The sequence below is a fragment of the Ochotona princeps genome, chromosome 10 (genome assembly GCF_030435755.1).
Source record: "Ochotona princeps isolate mOchPri1 chromosome 10, mOchPri1.hap1, whole genome shotgun sequence".
Lineage (NCBI taxonomy): Eukaryota > Metazoa > Chordata > Mammalia > Lagomorpha > Ochotonidae > Ochotona > Ochotona princeps.
In genome coordinates this window covers 55,541,168-55,566,227 of record NC_080841.1, presented here as the reverse complement: position 1 = coordinate 55,566,227, position 25,060 = coordinate 55,541,168, and the positions used below count along the sequence as shown (strand labels likewise).

Below are 25,060 nucleotides of genomic sequence, written 5' to 3'. Positions count from 1 at the left end.
TAACAACACCAAGCATATTTATATGTCAAATAAGGAAAGAAAAGATTCTTCGGGTACTTTCCCTGATTCTGACCGATTTCAAACTCAAAGCCTGGCTTAGATGAAGTAATTACTAAGGTTCTGGGAAGGTTCTCTACTTGACATGGATGAAAAACACTTAAACATACTGAGATACCAACACTGAGGTACATATTTTAAAAGGGTGAACTGTACAGTGTATTAATTAACATCAATAAAGCCTTATTTAAAGATCTATTTTTATTTATTTGAAAGGCAGAATTATAGGGTGGGAAGGAAAACAAGCAAAGGGGGGAAGGATGCGAATAGTATCATTCTATTTTCCATCAGCTGGTTCACTTCCCAAACAGCAGTGATGGCCAGGGCCGAAGCCGGAAGCCTTGAGTTTCATCCAGGTCTCCCATGTGGGAGTCGGACCAAAGCACTTGAGTCATTTTTCACTAGCTTTTGCAGGCTCATTAACAGGGAGCCAGATCAGAAGTGGAACAGCCAGGACTAGAACTGGTAAACATAAAAGATGCCAGCATTATAGGTGAGTGAATTACCCCATTACAAACCAGTTCCTACAGTTATAATAATAAAAAAGAAGAAGCTAACAAGGGCCCAGTGCAGTAGCCTTGTGGCTAAATCCTCATCTTGCTAGTGCCGGGATCCCATACAGACGCTAATTTGTCTCCCAAATGCTCCACATCCAATCCAGCTCCCTGCCTGAAGACTGGGAAAACAGTGGAGGACGGCCCAAAGCCTTGGGAACCTGCACCCATGTAGGAGACCCATAAGCGGCTCCTGGCTTCGGCTTGGCAAGTGAATCATTGGACAGAAGATCTTCCTCTCTGTCTCTTTCTGTCTGTATATCTGGCTTTGCAATAAAAAGAAATAAATCTTAAGAAGAAAAAAAAAAGTAAGCTCAATGAACAACTCATTTAAAATGACAGAAAACAGGGCCCGGCATGACAGCGCAGTGGTTAAAGCCCTCAGCTTAAACGTGCCGGGATCCCATACGCGCGCCAGCTCTAATCCTGGCAGCCCCGCTTCCCATCCAGCTCCCTGCTTGTGGCCTGGGAAAACTGCTGAGGATGGCCCAAAGCCTTGGGACCCTGCACCCGTGTGGGCGACCCAGAAGAGGCTCTTGGCTTCCAATTGGCTCAGCTCCAGCTGTTGCGGCCCCTTGAGGAGTGAACCAATGGACAGAGTATCTTCCTCTCTGTCTCTATATTATCTGCCTTTCCAATAAAAATAAATAAATCTTTAAAAAAAAATGACAGGGCCCAGTGGCGTGGCCTAGCGGCTCTAGTCCTCGCCTTGAACGTGCTGGGATCCCATATAGGCACCGGTTCTAATCCCACCAGCTCCACTTCCCATCCAGCTCCCTGCTTGTGGCCTGGGAAAGCAGTCGAGGACGGCGCATGGCTTTGGGACCCTGCACCCGTGTGGGAGACCCGGAAGAGGTTCCTGGTTCCCGGCATCGGACTGGCGCGCACCAACTGCTGCAGCTCACTTGGGGAGTGAATCATCGGACGGAAGATCTTCCTCTCTGTCTCTCCTCCTCTCTGTATATCTGACTGTAATAAAATAAATAAATCTTTAAAAAAAAAATGACAGAAAACAAACAAAATAGAAAGTCACGAAAATGAAGAAATTCATAAAGATAAAAGCTAAAACTAAGAAGGAAGAAAATAAGCAAGTAGAATAAATAATAAAATTCAAAAGCTAAGTTTTTTTGGTAAAAATACTAAGAGATAAATAATTAACTAGCATAATCAATGGGGGGGAGGTAAGGAGCAGTACCAATACATTATTGCTTATTATGGCAGAAGGCTAGAAAGTAAAAAATGATTAAATGTAATACATCCATAAAAGAATTAAGAAAATTTAAATGCTGTGAGATAAATATATGTATGTATGATAAGTTGCCCTTTGTGTAAAAACACAGGAAATAAGAAATGTCCAATTGTACTTTTCTGAATATGCAGGAGAAACTTGGGAAGAATGTGTAAAAATGAAGACACCGATTTCTTACAGAGAGAAGCAGTAATGGGATTGATGATGGGACAAGGAAAGACTTTTTTTCTACAAATAATTCTTTATACTTCTGAATGCTGAGCCATTAACGGTATTATTTATGTTTTATAAACTGTGTATACCTACACAATTCATCAAGAATTTTAAAGCATGTCTTGTGCTTAGAAGTGCATCCTCCTGCTGGAGATGTACAAAATTAAAAAACCTAATCCTCTCTCCTAAAAAGTTGATAGCTTTCAGTCTTGTAGAGACATAGGCAGCAAACTAACAACCGGATGTGAGATGCCTGAAGACGTGCTGCAAGCGCTACAGAGTAACAGAAGGATGGCGGGGTACAGAGCAGACAGCAAGTCAAATCACCAGCGGGAAACGAAGCACATTCCATTTACAGGAGAAAGCAGAGACAATGACAGGGAGGTGGGCATTCAAGAAATCATTACAGAGAGGATTCTGCAACAGGAAGACGGTTACATGATTTTATTAGCCTCTACAAGACAGGCACTGTGCTAAGTGCGAAAGACAAACAAGTACACCTGACCTCCTTCCTGCAGCTTACAGGAGCAGATGTTGGGGAGTTCTAGAAGGTTTTCACAGCCAACTGCCCTTTCCTTTCTGTTTCTCTGTACACACTGATTCCCTTATCAGAAATGCTCTAATATGAGATGAGGATAGCTTAACCACTAGATGGAAACACAGGTGTTTGATTTAGTGGTTAAGCACCTGGAATCTTTATTGCAGTGCTTGGGTTCAAGACCTAATTTGGCTTCTCATTCCAGTTTCCTACTAACATGGATTCTGGAAGGCTCAAGTATTCAGGTCCCTATCACCCACAATGAAGACCTGGATTGCGTTTCAGGCTCCTGGTTTCAATCAAGAGTTTTGTATACATTTGGGGAATGAATCAGTGGATGGGAGCTTGATTTTTTCTTGGCTTCTTTGCCTTTCAAAAATAAAAAAACACAAGTGCATGCACACACTTGACAGTACTTATTAAAAGAAAATAAAAATGAAAAAAGAAATGCTCTCTAAGTTACTGTCCCATACCCACTCCTAGCTAACTCCTTTACAATTCAAACGTCCCATGTCAGCCTTTCTCTGAACATGCAGTCTAAGTCAATCAGTTCCACCAGGTCTATGCTTCGAAGAACCTCGCACACCCTCTAGACAGATGCACCTTGAATTATTCACCCGTCTTCCTTTCCAAATTGTAAGCTAATACTAGAGTCAAGTTGATCTTGGCTAGTACCCTGACACATTATGGATAGTACCCCCAGCACTGAACACAGCATACAGTAAACCCTTAATGAATTGTTTAAGCAAGAAATAAACTTGAAAAAAGCATTTAATCTTTGCTGATCATCAGGTTAATTGCAACAAACCTAAATTATTCTATTAATATGGCTCTATATTGTCACACATTTGAAGTACTTGTGCATTTTTGTATTCTTTTTTTCTCTCAAACCATAGATTATCACTTCCTACTTTCAACTCTGTTTCCAGCAGGTTCTAACTACCAATAATTGCAAGTTTTTACTCTCAGGCAATAAGGATAAATCCAATTATAATGTACATGACTGGTACAAAACTGAACAACAGTATAAAATATTTGAGAAATTTTTTGAAGACATAAAAGGGATGAACAGATATACAGCAAAAGATTGTAGTCTATACTAAACTACTTAAACACCATTACATGTTATCTTTCCTTAAGTTTTTTATTTTTACTACTTTTGATTTATTTTATATTGTACATGTTGCAGTAAAAACTAAACTTTTGCTATATCATTCTTAAATGAAAAGTTAAACAGAAACGCAAAACCAAATATTCCATTATGTGAACAGCCATTATATAAACAGATATTAATGGACAACAATCTAAATTTTCATCAGTTCAAAGTGCAAATATGAAACTGAACCATCTAATAAAGTTTTAAAATTGAAACATTTTCAATTTTACATAAATTAATGTTGGGCCTCATAATTGATGGCACCTCTAAATTCCTGGAATGAGATACACAATTTTTATTATAAAATATCCATGAATTATAAAATCAATAATTCTTAAGTATCTACTCAGTATATTAACAGATTCTCTCTCCTCTGTCCCATAAAATAAAAAGCCATTCATTATTAATGTTGCTAACAGTAGACAGATAAGACACTGTGAAAGAAAACACGTAATAATTTGCCTTCACCGAAAAATAACAACATTAAGAGATTATGAACTTCAATCAAAGAACGCATGGACTCAAAATTCTGTTGAAGAACACCTTCAGAATTCTTATCTGTTGGGGGAATATTCTATCTTAGCTTTATTGTACGTAAAACATAACATAATTCTTCAATTACTCCTAGCAACAGAAACTGATCTCCAGGTTTCTACAGTAAACAGTCTACAAGTGACATGAAATATCCAGATAAAGCAAGATATTATGCTAGTGAGAAACAAAATAGTACAATTTTCTGCAAGTATTTTGCAACTGAATGCATCTTGAAATTACTTGCAATACAACCATTAACTTCCAGTTTTATCTCACAAATCTTCAGGCAGATACCTCAAATCTGTTCTACCATAATTATGCAAATAAACTGAAAATTCTCAATTAAACACATCTCCAAGAATTAGCTACACTGAATTTTCAGCTGTACAGATAAGAAAAACTGTATAAAAAACCTCCAGGATACACTATTTTTTTTTTCCGCTCAGAGGCAAAATGGCAAACCAACTGTTTCACATAATTATTGTTTTTTAATTACACTTATTTTTATACATTTTCTGTCAAAATAATGCAAATATATGGAAAAAATTCTGCTAGTGCTAACAAAAATCAATGAGAAATGTCTAGAAGATATACTAACAACATCTACTGAAAGATAAAACAGGAGATAATTTTAAAGAAAAAATAAGAACTTTTTGGGAACGCATAGTAAATACACTAACAAATTGACTTTTTAAAAATACCTACCTTTGTCTAGGAACGATGAAGAGCGCCCGTACCAACTTCTTTCTGTTTGCTTTTGTGTTCATGTTCATGCAAAAATCCATTGCTGCCTAAAGGAAGAAAAATCAAACTGTTTTCTTAAAAAATCTCATTCTATCTACTGAACTGCCAACTAAAATATTTTCACTTGCTCCTCAATATTTCAAAATGGTAGTATTATTAGCATTTCCCATCAAAAAGGATTAAGTCCAAAAACCTCTCTTCTTACGTATCTAAAAATATATATGTCAAAACTTCACAGGCAATCTAGAATTATTGAACAGTTGTTCTGCTGAGTAGCCTAAAGACCTACCAGGAGATGTTGAGCAAATAATTATATGGAAAGTTCAATCAATGTCTCTGCTCTCATTAAAGGTCAATCACTAGATACCATAAAAAATGTTGAAAGACTTGGAAAGTAGCAAGTATAGTTACCAAGAGCTAAGAAACTAATGCTAACAAGGATAACAAAAAAAAAAAAAAAAAAAACCAAAATGAACCAAGAAAGAGAGGCATAGACTATTCATACAGAAGCGTAAGAATACGAAGTACTGGCCCGTGAAGATAACAGTGGCTAAATCCTCCCCTTGCAAGTACCAGGATCCTATATGGACACTGGTTCATGTCCCGGCTGCTCCATTTCCCATTTAACTCTCTGCTTATGCCCTGGGAAGGCAGTAGAGGACCGCCCAAAGCCTTGGGACCCCCCATGTAGCATGTAGGAGACCTAGAAGAAGCTCCTGGCTGGCTTTTGGTTTCGGAACAGCTCAGCTTTAGCCATTGCAGCCACTTGGGGAGTGAACCACCTTCAGATGAAAGATCTTTCTCTCTGTCTCTCCTCTCTGTAAATCTGCCTTTCCATAAAAAAAAAAAAAAGTTGAAAATAAACTAAAAATTTTTTCAATTAAAAAAAAAAACGGGAACAAAAAGTGACACACAGGAATGCATGCTCACAATCACATTTGGTATCCAAACCAAAGAGGCCATGTCACAGTGTTGCAAAAATAAAGAAATTATATCTTAGGACTTTAATGAATGTTCTCAAATAGTATTTAGTATAGCGATTCCACCAATGTACATTCAGAACAAAAATGTTTCCAGTATTTATCAATCTGTAACATCTGATGCAAGCATCAAAGAAAAGCTAGGAAAGACCTATGCTCTGCAAGTCTTCAGAAAATAAAAACACGAGTAACCAGTATTTTAAAATACAAGTGTATGTACCAAAAATGTGGGCATTCCTGGTAGTGGCTAGGCGAATACACGGACTCCACATCCCACACAGGAGTGTGTGGTTCCAGGACTGGATACTCTGTATTTCCAATCCACCTTGCACCTAATGTGCACCCTGGGAGTCAGCATAAAATGGCTTAAATACTTCGCCCCCATCACCCCTGAGGGAGACCTGGAATGAGTTCCTGGCTCCTAGATTCAGCAGGGGCCACGTTCTGGCTATGGTGAACAATTAAGGAGTGAACAATTAAGGAGTGAACCAGCAGATGGAAAATCTGTGTCTCAAGTCTATGTTCCAAATAAAAGTAAAAATATAACTTAAAAATAGAACAAACCATTTTCATATATCTTTTTGAACATCTCTAATACTTTTAAAACTATTAGATAAATCTGAGGATCAGACACAAACGAAAGTTCCTCAGATCTTCCTGAATTGTAAAGAATTTCTGTCCTTGGAGTTACCATTGTGGTTAATCAGATAAAGTTGTCACCTGCAAATGTCAGTTTCCCTACAGGTGCCAACTTATGTCCAGCTGAGAATTGCCCTTTTAAATGTATTACTTTGAATAATACTTGTAAATCAATTTTATGAAAGTAAAGAAGGCAATAAAATGTTTTTCTTATCAAATAATGGCAGATTAGTTACATACACACAAAGAAATATCTTGAAGTTTGCAAAAAGTAGGTACTAGTAGCCAAGCATCTCAACCCCTGGTCCACAGAGTAAGGGTTCAATCAATGTGTATAATAAATAAATAGATGAATATATGAGCAGAAAAACTGCCATAATTACTAAATTTGACAAAATTAGGAAAAAGTAAAAAGTTTCACACATACATAAATTCTTACACTTTAGTAGGTCCTGCAATATGGAAAAGCACAGAATCAAAGGATTTACCATCCAAAAGTTGTGTGGGTTACCCCTACTGCTTGTCAATTTGCTTTTTCAAAAACTTGTTTCAAAAAATTTAAAAAGAGTAAATCAAAAAGTGAAATCACTTTTTATTCTATCAAGTTCAAACATATTCTGCTGATTACCAAATGCAGGCAGAAATAACCATTATCATGACATTACCTATAAAGGTTATCTAAAAGAATTTTTCACTCTGGAATACAAACATACAATCAGAGACATTCAAAAGTCCAAAAGTACAGTACGAAAGTGCAGATCCACAAAAACTGACTGGAGAGCTCCACCGAAAACAAACTGACAACATATGAGCCAAGAGATGGGGTCACAATAGAAAGAAATGGGGGAAAAAAAGGAACAAACATGTGCCAGGGGAAAAAAAATCACATGACATGTGATCTGAGCTTGGAGAGCACATGTTAGGTCTGAGCCAGCAGAGGCCTTTTCAGTTGCTCATGCCTGTGCAATGGACAGCACACCCAGATGCACATGAGGGATATGACAGCCAGCTCATCTAGGCCAGCAGAGAACAGCTAGTGCCTTGTCAAAATATGGAAAGCAGAACAGGCTGGACAACTCTCACAGTCAAGCATTGTAACAAATGTCTGGTCTATGGATGCAAACTGGGGTGGACTTGGTCAGCCAATGGACCTTGGGAAGCTTTTCTCAATCCTGGTGCAGAAATATTAAACCTTGGTGTCTCAGAATTATTAAAATCACTCAATACCCTCAGAACACTGTTCCCCACAATGGGGTCCCTAAGGTGTCATCAAATCATCATCATTGTAACAATAATAATAAAAACAACGGGGAATAGTGCAATAGTAGGTTAAGCCTCCACCTACAGTGCCTACAGTGCCAGTTCAAGTCCTGGCTGCTCCACATCTGAAACAGCTCCTTGCTAACATGCCTGGGAAAGCAATGAAAGATGGCCCAGGTGCATCCATGTGGGAGACCTGGAAGAAGCTCCTCACTCTGGCTTTGGCCAGGCCAACCCATGGCCAAGATATCCATACCCTATGATGAGTCCTTAGGTTCAGCATGCGGACATGGGTATCTTAACCACTGAGGAGACTTGGCTAGATTCCCAGTTCACCGTGGACCAGCCCAAGCAGGCATTTAGAGCAGAGGAAAAGGAGCCTGAGGAATTCACTGTTGAGCTGTTCTGTCCATGTGCACACACCTCAGAATGTACTTCAACAAAACAGGACAGTGACATCACCATCAGGTTACACAGTCATATCGATGATTGGTGTATGTGCAGTTGCTCTTTAACCAAGACATCATTATGTAACAAATGATTATATAAGAAGAGAATCAGGCTTCATAGATACATGTAGTTGGAAAACAAAGATGTCTTTTTAAAATCCTTTTAAGTATTCATAAATATTTTTAACTCTTTGCTATGATACGACAAGGGTGATTTCTTCAACTTTTTACATATGGAATCTGATATTACTGTTGGTAAATGAAATTACCAGAGACTGGCATCATGGCACAGCAAGAGCAAGGCCACTGCCTGCATGGCCAGCATCCCATTGGGGCTGGTTCCAGTCCTGGCTGTTCCACTTCCAATCACCTCCTTGTTAATGAACTCTGTAACTAAGCACAGCATGCACCTACTGCTTATGTTCCTTCACATGGGAAACCCAAAAGAAGCTCCTGGCGCCTGGCTTTCTTTTTTTTTTTTTTTAAAGGAGGAGAGACAGAGAGGAAGATCTTCCATCTGATGATTCACTCCCCAACTGAGTGCAGTGGCCAGTTCTGTGCTGATCCAAAGCCAGGAACCAGGAACCTCCTCCAGGTCTCCCACATGGATGCAGGGTCCCAAAGCCTTGGGCCGTTCTCAACTGCCTTCCCAGGCCACAAGCAGGGAGCTGGATGGGACGGACGTGGAGCTGCCGGGATTAGAACTGGTGCCCATATGGGATCCCGGGGTGTTCAAGGCGAGGACTTAAGCTGCTAGGCCACGCTGCCGGGCCCGGGTCCTGACTTTCAACCAGTCCACCACTGGCTGCTGTAGCCAGAGAATGGAAGATCTCTCACTCTCTCTCTTTCATTCTCTTTTTATGTAATGCTGCCTTTCAAATAAATAAATCTTAAATAAACAGATGTTCCATGCTCTGTGATAAGTTAAAACACATTCATACACCTTATATTGGACAAGGCACTCAACAGTCGTGCATGATTTTAATCCTGTATACTGGGTTACCTAGAAAAACTCACTGAGATATGCAGCTCTGCCAAATGCACAAATTATTTTAAAATTACATTAATATCAATCTATCAATAGTCTCCTCAGGTAACAACTGAGAAGTTGTCAAGCTTAAGAGTACTGAACATATTTTTCAGGGTTCTAGTTTTTGTTGACAACTCAAGTTTGATCTTCAGCAAGAAATACTTTCAGTTGATTTCCTTGAAGTGAAAGGCTCCCTTCTGTCATTTAAGACATTTCTGTTACATAGGGGCTGGTGCAGTGGTTTAGCAAGCTAATTCTCCACCTGCAGTGTGAGCAGCCTATATGTGCACGAAGCCACTCCATTTCCAATCCAGCTCCCTACCAATGTCCTGAAAAAACAGCAGAGGACAGCCCAAGGTCTCAGGCCTCTGGAAGAATGTGGGAGACCCAGAAGCTTCTGGCTCCTGGCTTCAGAACAATCCAGTTCTGGCCATTACAAACATCTAGAGTAGTCCATCAGACAGAAGATCTCTCTGTCTCTCCCCGCACTCCTCTGTCTCACATTACTCTTACAAATAAAATAAATACATCTTAACAAAACAACACAGCCTGCTAAATATTCAAGTTTGAATATCCATAGTTTTTCCATTAATTCAACCGAACAAACACAGTATTAAAAAGCAAGCTAGTTTAAATTAAAAAGCAACTAGTTTAGCTTACAACTCATTCACACAAAACAAACTTGAGAAGTATGGTGCTTTACATGTCCTTCCCATTTTACAAGATTAAAAGAATATGTACACAAAAGTCAGTATGTAAAATAACCATTTTTATGTATTCACCAAAATACACAAGTAGAAATGGCATGTTCTCACTGCAAACACACTGCAGTGGTAATACTATGGAGTGGACCACTTTCTTCATCATGCTAAAATGACAGCAGCAGTATCCACCACCATTTTGCAAAGGTGAAAACAAAAAATTTAGTATTATTATGAAGACCTTTAACCTAACAGATCTGAAAGTGCCTTGGAAGCAACCAGGACTCCGCAGACAACATTTTAAGAACCTCTGATCTAAGCTTTGAGCCAAGTGTATTCTGGAACCAGCTCCACTCTCAAAGACACCACCCGAGCTTTGGTTCCAACTTTGTTTACATTCGCTTCTCATATAAAATCCATTAGAAGACACTTGTCAATGAAATGTCTCGAAGAGTTTAAAACCACTGACATTCTTAATTACAGGCCCTGCATAAGGTCTACACACTCTAGTAAAATGTCAGAGAAGACGACAATACCTTGTCTATCAGATCCCGGTTGACACAATTGGGCAACTGCTGTAGGAAAGCATCCACTATGAGCTTGAGGTGAGACCCAGTGCTGGCTTCTTCATCCTCTTGTTCTAAAACAAAATTAGTTTTTAAATATGTTAAAAAAAAGTAAATACATATACATACCAAAAAATCTAAGAATAAAAACACCCTATTACTTGTCTAAGTTTGTTATTAAGTACATCAATTACAGCTATGTTCAGAATCAGGAAAACACTATGCATCTTTTAGGACACTACCCAAGAAAAACTGGGGCATTTCTAAGAATCAAGTCACTTCAGACACCAACTATTAAAAAACTTTCCATTATACATAAAAACTTAAATCATAAAGTGTACATACTTTTGGATGTACATCCTTTTCAATGTACTTTAAGTATACTCTGTATTTATCTGCCTGGAATCTCTTTCTTTATGTTCTTTAATTAAAAGCACTCCCAACTTTGGTCCCTGAAAAACAGTCTGTCTGACTTCATGTCCTTCGATCAAAACAAACCACCACAATCCCTTTGGCCCAAAAGGCTGAGCACGACACAAGACTGGAGTCTCAGTGCAATATTTCCGAACATAGACAGCAGGAGAGAAACTCATTCTCTCTGATGTCACTAGTGGTAGGAATTAAGCCTGGGTCTGCCCCTAGCCATTTGCATACTCTCTGCTTTATAACATTAAGAAAAAACTAAGCAATCATACAAAAAAGTAGTACTGACTGGAGGTGTCTCACTGATAAAGAATTCTAACAGTAAGTAAGAAATAATGAATATAATTTCTATTGCTTTATACATGACTCAAATAGACATTAAATCAATATGTAATTTCTACGCTTCAACCAGTTTAAAATAATTTTCAGCTAAGTGTAAGAAATGTATTTTACTTAGAATTAAGATATGTAGAATGTATATTTAGAGTCATAATATTCAAATTGAAAATGTGTCGTTTTAGTCTAAATTAATCTAAATTAAATTTGAAAGTAACAGCCCAAGCAATGGAAAAGTTTAAATAACAGAGAACTGAAAAGCTCTGTATTTTAGGAGATAGCTTTATATGTAAAAAATACTAAAAAATGGAAATTAGTGAAATAATCCTTTACCTTGTTCATCGAGGAGTTTCTTTGTAAGATCCTCAGCTTCATCTCCACCCTCTAACTCCAAGCTGTCATCGTTAATTTCCAGATTCTCCAGCTCAAGTTCCAGATCATCAGGAGTTGACACCTCCTTATTATCCTTAGATTCTTTTGCCTCTGTTTTCAAACAAAGAATGAGTATATCTGAGTTAGCAGTCAGCGAAATCTTGTTGCAAATTTAAAGGCTACAGTACTTCTTAGAACCTACACATACACCAGGCTCCTAGCTTTGGCCTAGCACAGCCCCAGTCATTGTGGCCATTTAAAGAGTAAATCAATGGATAAAAAATATCTTTCTTTGTCAACTTGCTTATCAAATGAACAACAAAATAAATACTTAAAAATAAATAAGTAGGGCCTGGCGGCATGGCCTAGCAGCTAAAGTCCTCGCCTTGAACACCCCGGGATCCCATATAGGCGCCGGTTCTAATCCCGGCAGCTCCACTTCCCATCCAGCTCCCTGTTTGTGGCCTGGGAAAGCAGTCGAGGAGAGTCCAAAGCCTTGGGACCCTGCATCCATGTGGGAGACCCGGAAGAGGTTCCTGGGTCCCGGCTTCGGATCAGCGCAGCACCAGCTGGCCCTGGCGCTCACTTGGGGAGTGAATCATCGGATGGATGATCTTCCTCTTTGTCTCTCCTCCTCTCTGTATATCTGACTTTATAATAAAAATAAATAAATCTTTAAAAAAAAAATTAAAAATGCTAATTAACTTGGTAACTTAAAACTATGCTGAGCTATTGAATATTCACAAAAGTTTAAACTTTTTTGGAAACTCGTGCTTTCAAAAAATTTATAATTTTTCTGAAGAAGTTAAATTTACATATATGATGGAGTCAAGCGGATTATGATGGGAGAATGGCTTCAAGCATAAGACAGAATCATGTGTGAAGGCCTTGTATAAAGTGAGAGACTGGTCTATTCCAGGAAAAGGAAAACCAGGGTGGATGTAATAAATACAGCTGCAGTGAGAGAGACATAAGAGAAACTATGCAGAGTCCTGGAAACAATGTTAATCATTTTAAATTAAATTCCTGGGCTAGCGGAAGGCAGAGTTACTCCTCCACCTACGGTGCCAATATCTCACATGGACCATTTCCAATCTAACGGCCTAGGAAAGCAGCATAAGATGTCCCAAGCGCTTGGACCCCTACGCATATGTGGGAGACCTGGAGGAAGCCCCAAGCTCCTGGCTGGGCACCAGTCAGTCATTAGGATTGATTCACTGCAGCCATCTGAGGAGTGAACCAGTAGAGGGAGGATCTCTCTAGCTCTCTAACTTCACCTTTATAATAAAAATAAATCATTAAAAAATTAAAATCAAAGCAAATGTAAACCCACAAAGGTTTCTATGTAAGAGGGTAACACCAATGTTTAAGATTACACAAAAGGGAGTAAGAATGAACACAGGATGAATAGGGAGGAGGTGCTCCACCATCAACGCTTAGGAAAGGATGGTAGCTCAGATTACAGTGATGGCAGTAAAGCTGAAACCAATCTGAGAGGCACGGCAAAGCAGCCTTCAGCACCTTTCACTTTATTAATGATCTTGAGGGGGTTTGTTTTATTTCCTTTATTTTTTTTATGATCTTGAAGTTTCTGATGTCTACAAAACAGTTTCCTTACAAAGAAAACTAGCTAAAATGTACCCTAGAATAAGCAATATAGATAAGGATTATTATAGTTAATACTTCCCCTGTTACTAACACTTCACACAAATTTTTGTTATAAATAAACACTTCTTTTAACATAGAGCACATACTGTGGCACAAGTTAATCTGCTGCTGCCCACACACTTCGCATGACTGTGCTGGTTCAAGTTCTGGCTACCCAGCTTCTGATTCAGCTTCTTGCTAACGCACTTGGGAAAACAATGGATTAAGGCCTAGGCACTTGGGTCCCTGCCACTCACATAGGAGATCCAGATGGAATTCTGCGCTTCTAATTTAACTCTGGCCTTGCCCTGGCTATTGTGAGTACTTAGGGAATGAAACAGTTGGTGCAAGTGCTGTCCCTTGCCATTGTGCCTTACAAATAATAAATCTTTCAAGAAAATTCCATGTTAACTCAAGCACTGTCAGAACTGTAACATACAATTATGTAACTTTAACTCAAGCACTGTCAGAACTGTAACATACAATTATGTTAACTGTTAACCTTTAATGTTCAATAAACTAGTAACTATAACATTATTGTTTTTACAAGTCAAAGCTCATGTTTGTAACATCTATTTTAAATATTTTTTTCTCTAAGACTTACCTTTGGAATCCTCTTTATTAGAATCTTTATTTTGACTTTTTTCATTGTCTTTAAACAAGATGGCTGGAACAAAAGCTTTCAAATCAATGAGGTTCTCATAAAAATTCCGAGCATCTTCATCTTCCCATATGCCACCTTCCAAGTCATATTCTCCAGGTTTACCAGGCGTAAATATATCAATTCCAGGTCCATGTTCTTCATTAAAATAAAGCCAAGGGTAATTTAATTAACACCATTTCAGGTACAGTGTTTCTAACATGAAAGTTTTTAGTTTTATAGCTCTTTAATGCTAATTATTTTAAGTGACAGCAATTCTTCAATCAACAAGGACTTACGATTGTACATGTAGCTTTCTTTAATATCAAATCACATATTATGCTTTAAGTGAAGCCTAAATCAGAATACATCAGAAGACAGCATAGGATAAAGTTGTTCTTAAATTTGTTTTAAGTAATTAGAATGAGACTAAGGAGTCAACTGACATTGTGTTTACCTTCATGAAACTTAAAATCAAAATAACAAGTGGATAAATAAGGCTATCTGTAGGCCATCCCCCACAAAGCGTTCTTCGGTAAAACTGAAGCTTCAGTTTCACTTGTATCGCTTTTACATATACCATTGACACCTTCATAAATACACCATAATTCCTTAATTAAGAAGCATCTCTCCTCTGTATAAACATTGTTAACTGAACAAGAAGACAGATGAAGAAAAATTTCCTTCATAATGCTTATAGCAAGACAGGGTTGTGTCATGTCTGGTAAAGTCGTAGCTGGTGATGCCAGTATCCCTGGTAGGTGCTAGTATGAGTCTGGCTGCTCCACTTCCGACATGGCTCTCTGCTAATGAGCCTGAAAGAACAGTGGAGGATGACTTAGGTAGTCAGGCTTTTGTCCCCATGTGAGAGACCAGGAAGAGTCTAGCTCCTGGCCTTGGCAGGGCCCAATCCTGGATGCTGCAGCCATTTGCGAAGTTGAGCCTGTAGAAGATCTATTTCTTTCTCTTTCTCTCCCTCTCTCCCTGTTTCTCTGCCTTTCAAATAAAATAAATAATAAAGGGCCGAAAAAAATGCCTGCACTGAAAAAAACTATACAATTACTTGAGATTTGTTGTGTATTTTCACCCAACAATAGTCCTTTCATTCCATCTTTCCACAAACTCTTTCAAACCCCCATAGGTTTCTTATGAAAAAGTCTGAACAGATACTAATCAAGCTGTTAAAACATGCTTACCTTATACCAATGCAATGGATCTTCCTCTCTGTCTCTCCTCCTCTCTGTGTATCTGACTTTCCAATAAAAATAAATATTTAAAAAAAAAAGAAAGAAAACTTCTCTATCTGCAACCAAATAAATAAACAAACAAACAAAGGCAAGAGTTACAGAAGCTTTCTCCCTGGCATGGGTAGAATGGGGGTAGGAGCAAAGTAAGACAAAAAGGAGGAATATTTTTCAATTACTTAATAAAACATCTTCTGGAAACAAAGACACAATCTAACATTAAGATGTATTATCCTGAAGACTTAAATCTAGCATGAGTCTAAGTCACTCAAAACTCATAACAATGATCAAGAAAAACCTCTAAGCAAGTGTTACACTGTGAGAAAAGCAGCCAATAGTTGGTGTGCACTCTGGGTCTGGTTAATGCAGACTGTCCAGGCTAGAGGTCTGGGGACAAACTGGAGTTGGAGTGGTTGAGATCATGTAGGACAAGGAAGGACTCATTTCTGGGGTCTTTTATGGATAGGCAAGTTAGCTGAGATGGAGTAGTTTAGAGGGTGGAAATGCAGGGTCTGTACTGGTCAAGACAAAGAATCTATCCATGTGGGAGACAGGAACTGGGCTAACTAGCACTTGTCACCACTCGCTGCAGCTCACAGAAGTTGGGGCTGGGAGGCATGCCTGGCTATGCTAGGTGGCAGTACCCACCCATTAGTGCCGGGGCAGAGGGCAAGATACATCAGGTTATGCTACAGCACCCACAAGAACACAAAAGAACTGGATCTGAGGAAAATTTTTGCAAGGAAATTGTGGGCTCACAATTGTGGGACAACAGCACCCACAGGTCTACATGGAGAGCTTGGGGCTGTGATGGGCTTAGTCAGACTAGACCACAGAATTCAACTGACAGGAAGCCACCTGACAGAGGGGCAAGGGCTGCAATTGGAAGAAAATTGGGCAGGGCTAGACTGTAGCACCTGCCTCTGCATTCAAGAGCCAGGACTAAAGGCAGACTCTGCCAAACAGTCACAATACCAGCCTGCACCGATAAGCTCCAGGGCTGGGAGCAGGTCCGTTAGCAGATGGCAGCAGAACTTAGAGAACTCCCCTACTAGTCCACAACTCCCACTAGGGAGCATGCCAGTCAGGCCTGGGGACAGGGCAGGCCAGACGAGGCTGGGTACCTACTGGCACACACAAGAGCAAGGACAGGGTGTGGCTCACAACAGACTGGGTTGAAGCTCCCATCAGCACAGGCAAGACCCAGGGTTGGGAACAGGCCTGGTAGAGGAACTCTAGCGACTCTCCTGTTGGGCTGCAGCTCCCACTGGGAAGTGCAAGAGCTGGGGTTGTGGGTGGACAAGCTGAGTGAGGCTGCAGTTACCCATCAGCACATATGTGGGCTGGGTCTGGGGGTGGGCAAAACTGGGCTGTGCTCCAGCACCTGCTGGTGCTTGTGAAAGCCAGAATGGGTGTGGAGCAGGCCAGGCTAGGCTAGGCCGTAGCACCCATTGACATGGGCCTGCTAGGGAAAATCCCATGTTGGGTTACTGCTTCTTTTTTTTTGTTGTTGTTTCTTAATTTCGAATTTTATGGTATGATTCTGTATAGTTTGGGATTCCCTTTCCCTCAATTCCCACTCCCAACTGATTTTCCCCATAAAGATTTATTTTATTTTTATTTTAAAGTCAGATATACAGAGAGGAGAAAAGACAGAGAGGAAGATCTTCCATCCGTTGATTCACTCTCCAAACGGTCACGGAGTTGAGCCATCCAGACCCAGGAGCCAGGAGCCTCTTCCGGGTCTCCCACACGGGTGCAGGGTTCCAAGGCTCTGGGCCATCCTCTCCTGCTTTCCCAGGCCACAAGCAGGGAGCTGGATGGGAAGCAGAACAGCCAGGACATGAACCAGTGCCCATATGGGATCCTGGCGCATGCAAAGCAAGGACTTTAACTGGTAGGCTATTGCGCCAGGCTGTGGCCTACTGATTCTACAGGTGAGCCTGAGACCTGGGGTTGGGTAAGTCTGGAGGTGGACAAAGCTGGGCTGGGTTGCTGAACCAGCTGGCATACACAAGAGGCAGAATGGGGGCAGACCAGCTGAGCTAGGCTGCAGCACCAGGTGTCAAGTGCAGGGACTATGTGTGAATCATGTCAGGTGGACCTCAGCACCCCCTGTCAGGCATAAGATCAGAGGCTGAGTACATGCCTGGCAGGGGAATGGTGAACACTCCCCTGCTAGGCTGCACCTACCACTGGCGAGCATGAGAGCCATGCTAGACAAGGTGGCAGGACCTGTCAGCAGATGAGGGCTGTGCTCTGTGGGCAGATTGGGCTGAGCTAAGCCGCAGCACCCAGAGATGTGCAAGAGAGCTAACCTGGATGTTGGCTGGGCAAGGCTAGGCTGCAGTAGATGCTAGCATGTGCAAAAACGAGGGCTTGGGGCAGGACAAGCAGAGGTTATTGGGGGTCATCCCAAACAGGCACACACTGGTATGTGTGAGGACTGACTGGCCAGCTGACTGGCTGGCCTGGGCCACAGCACCTATCAGTTCATGTGAGAGATGGGACTGAGGCAGAAATGACGAAGCTGCATCCACTTTTATGTGCATCGGCTGATGCAGGCGAGACCACACCTGACCCTGCACTGGCTGGTATACACAAGAATCAAGTTAGAGGTAAACCAAGCTGAGGTTTCTTACAGGACTACCTGAATGGACCACAGTACTCAGACCCTGGCCACCCAAGGAAATCACAGAATCTGTAGTCTGATTTTGGAGTGCATGTACCAGGACTGGACCTCCTCGGTTGTTGATGTGTATACAATGGATGTGTCTAGATGCACATGGGGGACATGACAGCCAGCTCATCTAGGCCAAGCAGAGACCATCAACTGACTTGTCAGAGGATGGAAAGCAGAACAGGTTGGCAATTCTCCTGGCCAAGCTTTGGGGTCAATGAATACACACCGAAGTGGACTTGGTCAACCAACTGGCCTTGGAAAGATTTTCTCAACCTGGAGCAACAAAGCTCACAATGTGTTGGGGTTATCAAAATCTGAAGTAACTGAAGTAACACCCTTGGAACATTCTTCATTGAGACACTGGGGTCCCTAAGGTTTCATCAAAGGACTGTTCCCCACCCCCAGGTGCTGTCGAAATATGACAACAAGGAGTGACCTTTTCCTCCTCATCCCCTGCAGAAACAGAAAAAAATAAAAATTGAAACATTTGTCCCACCCACCTTCCTCCTTACCTGACCCTCTCCACCCTAATCAGAGACCTACATGGCCATGCATCCAACTCCATTATGTAAACAATATTAACAATAAAATGTAAAAAAGAAAAAAAAATCCACCAAATCAATACAAAAGGATGATAAAATTATGAAGATTTTGTTTCTAAAATGTCACATGAGGGCCAGCTTTGTGGTGCCAGCATCACATGAGTCCTGGCTGCTCCATTTCTGATCTGGCTCCCTGCCAATGTGCCTAGAAAGGCAGTGAAGATGACCTAGGTATTTGGGTTTCTGCCATCCATGTGGGAGACCAGGTTAGAGCTACTGGCTCCCGCCTCAGTTGGGCTACAGTGATCATGTTTGGCTGCTGTAGTCATGTGGGAAATGCATCAGCCAACAGAAGATATCATTCTGTTTTATGCTCTCTGTCATTCTTTCAAGTAAGTATATAAATCTTTTCTTAAAACTGCAATAAAGCAGATTAAGAAGGTTATGAGAAGCCAGCCAGAGAAAACATAAATTCTATGCTAGAAATTGTTTTAATTGACCCAGATCCTGGGGCCCACCTTCTAGGTGGGTATTAAGTGGGGGATCTGATGGGGTTTGGGTCTCCTGGCCAGAGTGCCAGGACCCACCTACTAGCTGGGTGCTGGGTTCTTGAGCCCCAGGGGTGGGGGTTTCGACTGGGCTCAGATCACCTGATCTGGGTCCTTGGACTTGTCTGCAAGAACATGTCCTACTTAACGAAAAAGACAAAGCAGTGGACACAGGTCCTGGTGTAAAAGGAGAATACAGTAACACATCTGGTGCTGTAGCAGAAGAATAGAACTGGACAACTACCCCAAACGAAGATAGCAAAAAATCTTGGTGAATGGAGCAAATGGACATTGGGCGGGGGGGAGAGGGGTGACACCATCCTCGGATCAGTGAAATCGGCAGCATTTCAAAACTATCCAAACCACTTGGACAGAACCCTTGGAATATGTACACACTGAGACTCTGGGTTCATATGAGGTGGCGGTTCCTCATCCCTGGGTACTGGGACGAGTGGAAAGTCATGAGTGGTTTCTCCTTTTGTTTCACCCCTCCCCTAGGAACAAGAAGAAATAGCCAATTTGGAAGCAATGTGTTCACCCAATTTTCCCTAAACCTCAATCCTTCCCACCATGATCAACTATATAATCATTATTCAACAAAATAAATTAAAAAATAAAGAAAATGTTTAAGCATTTTTAACATTCAAGATACTGGGTTTTGATACATTAAAAAGCAGCAGGAATTATGTACATGATTGTTTATATTATATACATGTATTCACAATACACAAAATATATTTCATATTGAGAATACAAAATACAAACTGCTTTACATTATAAAGGGATATTTTCCAAGTAAATACTTAACCTTTAATACATTTTAAGTAAATAGGATCATCAAATATTAAGATTAATGACTTGCCAACAGTTATCTATTTAGCATAACCATAATTACTGTATCGAGCAGTTGGTAAGACAAGATAAAAACAACATATTAGGGGCCCTATCAACTGAAAAACAAAAAGGCAAATACGCCCTGTGGACAGACATTTGGTCTAGCAGTTAAGACACTGCTTCTTCAGATAGCTCACGAGTACCTGGGTTCAAGTTTGGACTAAGCTCCCAGTTCTAGCTGCCTGCTAACACAGATGCCAGGAAGCAGGTGAGGGCATCCATGTGAGAGATGTGCAATTTCTAGCTCCTAGCTTCAGCCTGACTCAGTCCCAGTGGATAGGAGATTTCTTATAAGTAAAACAGTTCATGGGAAAATGGGGCTGAATTCTATCTTTAAAAAAATCTCTGCACTAATATAGAAAATAATCTACCTCACAACATAATTCATATCACAAAAACGCAAAAGCAGTTTTAGCTCTATATGACATTATGGTATCATTCAAAACAAACACTAAAAATAGGAATAAATATAGAAATATTCAAATCCCCAAAGCCCAATTCACCTAATTAGAACCTGAGAAAATCAATCTTTCCATAATTCCAAGAATGTTTTAAGACAGGTCCTTGTTGGATACAGTCTAAGGACACTTTTACACAAGAACTTAAAGGGATGAATCCTAACAGCAGTGAAGCTGATGATTGGTCTCTACGGAGCAGTTTTCTTTCAAAGGATGCATGTAAGTAGCTTTTCACAGTTAGTATTTGTTCTTAACAGCATTCTTGCATTTAAAAAAACTCTTAAACCATTTTTAAAGCTTTTATTTTAAAATAATGCACAACTGACAAGCTGAAAAGTAAGTGATAGCACATATTTAAACCTCATAATGCTTGTTTTTCAGGATGTCTTACCTTCTGGTGTTGGTTTGTCCTGAGGAAGATCTGGCATGTTTTCATCCAAGAGGTCTGCTAAAGACTGAGAATTGGCCAGCAGTTTCTGATAAGACATGGCGAATTCCTCATACTGTTTATGTCTATCTTCACTTAGCTCTCCTTTAGAATGAAGAATACGCCTAAAAACAAATGGTTAAATCTGATCATCTAAGCAAAGTAGATTTATGTCCCATAGAATTGGATTAAACAAATTTAACATATTCGCTGTCAGTTTACTTTTGTTACATAACTTTTTAAAATCGCCTATCGTGTTTAAAATAGATTTGAACACAAACTGAGGATCAAAATTACATGGGCAAATAAATGTTAACACTAATTCTTCAAATAAAATATGCTTGCAGAAACGCACCATTTAACAAAGTAATACTAAGTAATTTTAATTATCTTAATATTTATTTAATAACAACTTTGGGAGCTGGAATTTTGGCACAGCACGTAAAAGTCAGAATCCCACATGGGTACTGATTTAAGCCCTAGCTGTTTCACTTCCAATCCAACTTCCTGCTAATGTGCCTGGGGAAGCAGCAAAAGATGGACCAAGCACTTGAGCTGCTTGAGCCACTTGCACCCAAGTGGGAGACCCAGAACAAGTCCCTGGTTCTCGTCTCTTGTCTTTAGATCAGCCCAACTCTGATCCTAGGGACCATTTGGAGAATGTACCAGAGAATGAAAGATCTCTCCACCTCTCTCTTTTTTTTTAAGATTTATTTTTATTGGAAAGGTAGATTCAGAGAGAGAAGACAGAAAACTCATCCATCCACTGGTTCACTCTCCACACGGCTGCAACAGCCAGAGCTCAGCTGATACATAGCCAGAAGAGCGTCTTAGTCTCCCAGGTGGGTGGTACAAGGCCCCAAGGACTTGAGCCATCCTAAATTGCTTTCCCAGGCCACAAGCAGGGAGCTGGATGGCAAGCAGAACAGCCAGGACGTGAGTCAGTGCCCATATGAGATGCCAGCACTTTCAGGTGGAGCCACCATGCCAGCTCTCAAATCTTGAAAAAGAAATCTTTTATTAGTCATACTCCCCTTATAAACATAAATATTTAATGCAAGAAATTACTTTTTCCAGGAGCAACAAGTTACAGAAAAATGCTATCCTTAAACCTTCAAAATGATTTGAGTCAGAAATATTGTAGTAAACAGTTAAGAAATCATTTAGCATTCTCCTAATGTCACCCACCCTCGTTAGCCATAATACAGTTTAAAAGTATTTAATGCAACCATGAGTCATTTTTTAAAAAATAGGTTTTGAACAAAGTCAAAAAGCAAGAGAACCAGTCATCCTTAAATATCTATCATGACTTGATCGAAATTATCTTTTGAAAAAGCCACAAAATAGCACTTACAACTATGCCAACCATGCAGGTACTGGCTATTTATCCACTAAACACATACTAATTCAGCAAACCACCTATTCAGGGCCAGACTATCTAAAAAACACAGGACACTACTCTCCCACTTTGCAACTGTATAGAAGCAAGCCACTGCTAATCACGAATGTGCAACTGCTGGAAAATATCAGCACATATAAAATCAAATAAAAGCCTTAACATACTTACATAAAGGGCTGAGACTTAACAACTAAGCACACTTTTTCCCATACTTTTTGTGTGCTAGTGTTAACTTCTGATATTTATAAGCCATGATGCAAACAAAATAGCAGTTCCAAAACGCCAATTATAAATCATTAACTAATTTTCAAAAGCTCTTTGCTTTTAAAACAATGAAGTAAATGACGGACTTCACGCCACACGGATTATCTTCTTCAAAGTTATAGGAAATAAAGAAAAAAAAAAAACTCAACATTTACTTATTCTCCACTTACTTGGAACTATTTCCCCAACATTCCCATCCAGCTCAGACCCAAGTGGTACAGAATACTGGAGAGGGAACCAGAGGTGTCAAAAAAAAAGTTAGTTTAAAAAAAGCATAAAAGAGTAAGCCTATGTGAATAATGACCTGAAGTTGTCAAAATGTTTTATGATTTCAAGTTCTAAAATAACGTTGCCAATAGAAGTCCTGAAATCCCTTAGAACCGTTATTAACCCTTGTAACATAATTTGTTTCTCCAATACTCTATAGTTTTTAATCAATTAACACTGTTCCTAATAATACACTGCAGATATTTTAAAACAAGCCTGCTTTAAATTTTTTTTCTCCCAAAAATGGCTTTTTAAAATAAAAGCTGTTTGAAAAGCAGGGACAAAGTACTTTTACCCACTGGTTCACTTCCCAAGTGTCTGCAACACCAAGGTTAGGAACAGAGGGGTGGGGGGCACTGTGATATAGGATACAGGCCACTTAACCACTGGACCAAATTCTTACTCCAAGAACTTTTGATACGTACGCATTGGCAAAGTGATGACTATTTTATTAGAACAGAAAATATACAGTCAAGGACCAACACAAAAGGTTGAGTCATTGTTTGCCATACCAGCATCTAGCACTGGAGTACCACAGGTTCACTCACAGCTGTTGTACTTGCAATCTAGCTTCCTGCTAATGTGTCTGGGAAGGTAACAGAAGATGGCACAAGTACCCGGGTCCCTACAACGCACATGAGACCAGGATGGGTTCCTGGCTCATGGCTTCAGCCTGCCGTAATAGTTTAGCAACGAACCAGCAAATGGATGCTCTCTATCTCACTGTCACTGTGCCAGTAAAAACAGCAGATGCAGGCATGCCATATCCAAGTAACAGTATCCCAGTTGCTTGGCCTCTTGTCAAGTTCCCTGCTAATGGGACTCTGACAGCAGGGAAGACAGTCCAAGTACTTTAAGCCACTACCAATCACATACAAGATCTGGATAAGAAGCCTGGAGCAGTAACCCAGTGGCTGAAGTCCTCCCCTTGCATATGCCAGGATCTCAAATGGGTGCCAATCCGTGTCCTGGCAGCTCCACTTCCCATCCAGCTCCGGACTTGTGACCTGTGAAAGCAAAGACGTCCCAAAGCTGTGGGACCCCACACCTTCGTAGCAGACCCAAAAGAAGCTCCTGACACCAGGCTTGTGCTCAGCTCAGCTCCAGCAGTTGCAGCCATTTGGGGAGTGAACCAGTGGACAGAAGATCTTTCTCTTGCTCTATATATATCTGGCTTTCCAATAAAAATAAATACATCTTAAAAAAAAAAACCTGGGGGGCCCAGTGCAGCAGCCTAGCAACTGAGGCTCTCGCCTCGCATGCACTGGAATCCCATATGAGTACCTGCTAGTGTCCCCGGCAGCCCCACTTCCCATCCAGCTCCCTGCTTCTGGCCTGGGAAAGCAGGAAAGGATGGCCCAAACCCTTGGGACCTGCACCCGTCTGGGAGAACCAGAAGAAGCTCCTAGCTCTGGATGGCTCAGCTCCATGGCCACTTGGAGAGTGAATCAACAGATGGAAGATCTTCCTCTCTGTCTCTCCTCCTCTCTGTGTATCTGACTTTGCAATAAAAATAAATAAATTAAAAAAAAAATAATCTGGATAAAACTCCAGACTTTGGGATGGCCCAGTGCTGGCCACTGTGGCCATTTGAGGATCAATCAATAACAGACGATCTTTTTCTCTTTCTTCCTCTGTCACTCTACTTTTCATATAAATAAAACACATACTTAAACATCCCTAAAATAAATCTCAAAAAAATGTATAGTCCAGTCCTCCCATATCAATCTCACTTTCAAATATTTGCCTGGGATTTTGCATTGCTATCAATTACAAGCAATTTAATTCCATTTAAGAGTTCATTGGGTCTGCATTACATTTTTTTTTCCAGGCCTACTGAAATTACACTAAAATCTGAAAAAGTTTCAAAGATCGCCACTGTCCTCTCCCACATCTCAATTCCATGACCAAACCTGGTAATAGCATTAATTCACCTACCTACTTAATGTACTTAAATAGCTATTCAGTGAGAATTGTTCTTAAGGAAAAAAAAAAACTGATTGGTTTGTTTTTTAACTGAATTCACATTTTGTAAGTTTCTGGTATACAGGGAAAAAAACAATTAGCAATTATTACAAAGAGAATTTTTATGGTGACACATCTTTCTTTCACCATTTAACATATATTCACTACATATCTAAATAAACCCACAGCACATTGTTAACACTCATAGATTTAAAGCATAGAAATAAACCCAGAGTGTGTGAATATTCATAAGCCCTATTCAACATTTGCTGTATATACTA

At 40.2% G+C, this 25,060-nt stretch overlaps 1 protein-coding gene across 3 annotated transcripts in view; it reads right to left on the bottom strand.

Moving 5' to 3' along the window:
• The window catches only part of UPF2 (UPF2 regulator of nonsense mediated mRNA decay), a 103,539-nt gene that overhangs the window by 56,874 nt on the left and 21,605 nt on the right, over window positions 1-25,060 (bottom strand). For all 3 annotated transcript variants that reach the window (XM_058669476.1, XM_058669475.1, XM_058669474.1), the window contains exons 4-8: window positions 20,849-21,009; window positions 14,053-14,247; window positions 11,763-11,912; window positions 10,641-10,744; window positions 5,007-5,092 (exon numbers count right to left, since the gene is read on the bottom strand). In XM_058669476.1, the coding sequence (XP_058525459.1) occupies window positions 5,007-5,092; window positions 10,641-10,744; window positions 11,763-11,912; window positions 14,053-14,247; window positions 20,849-21,009 (696 nt within the window). The remainder of the gene's footprint in view (window positions 1-5,006; window positions 5,093-10,640; window positions 10,745-11,762; window positions 11,913-14,052; window positions 14,248-20,848; window positions 21,010-25,060) is intronic.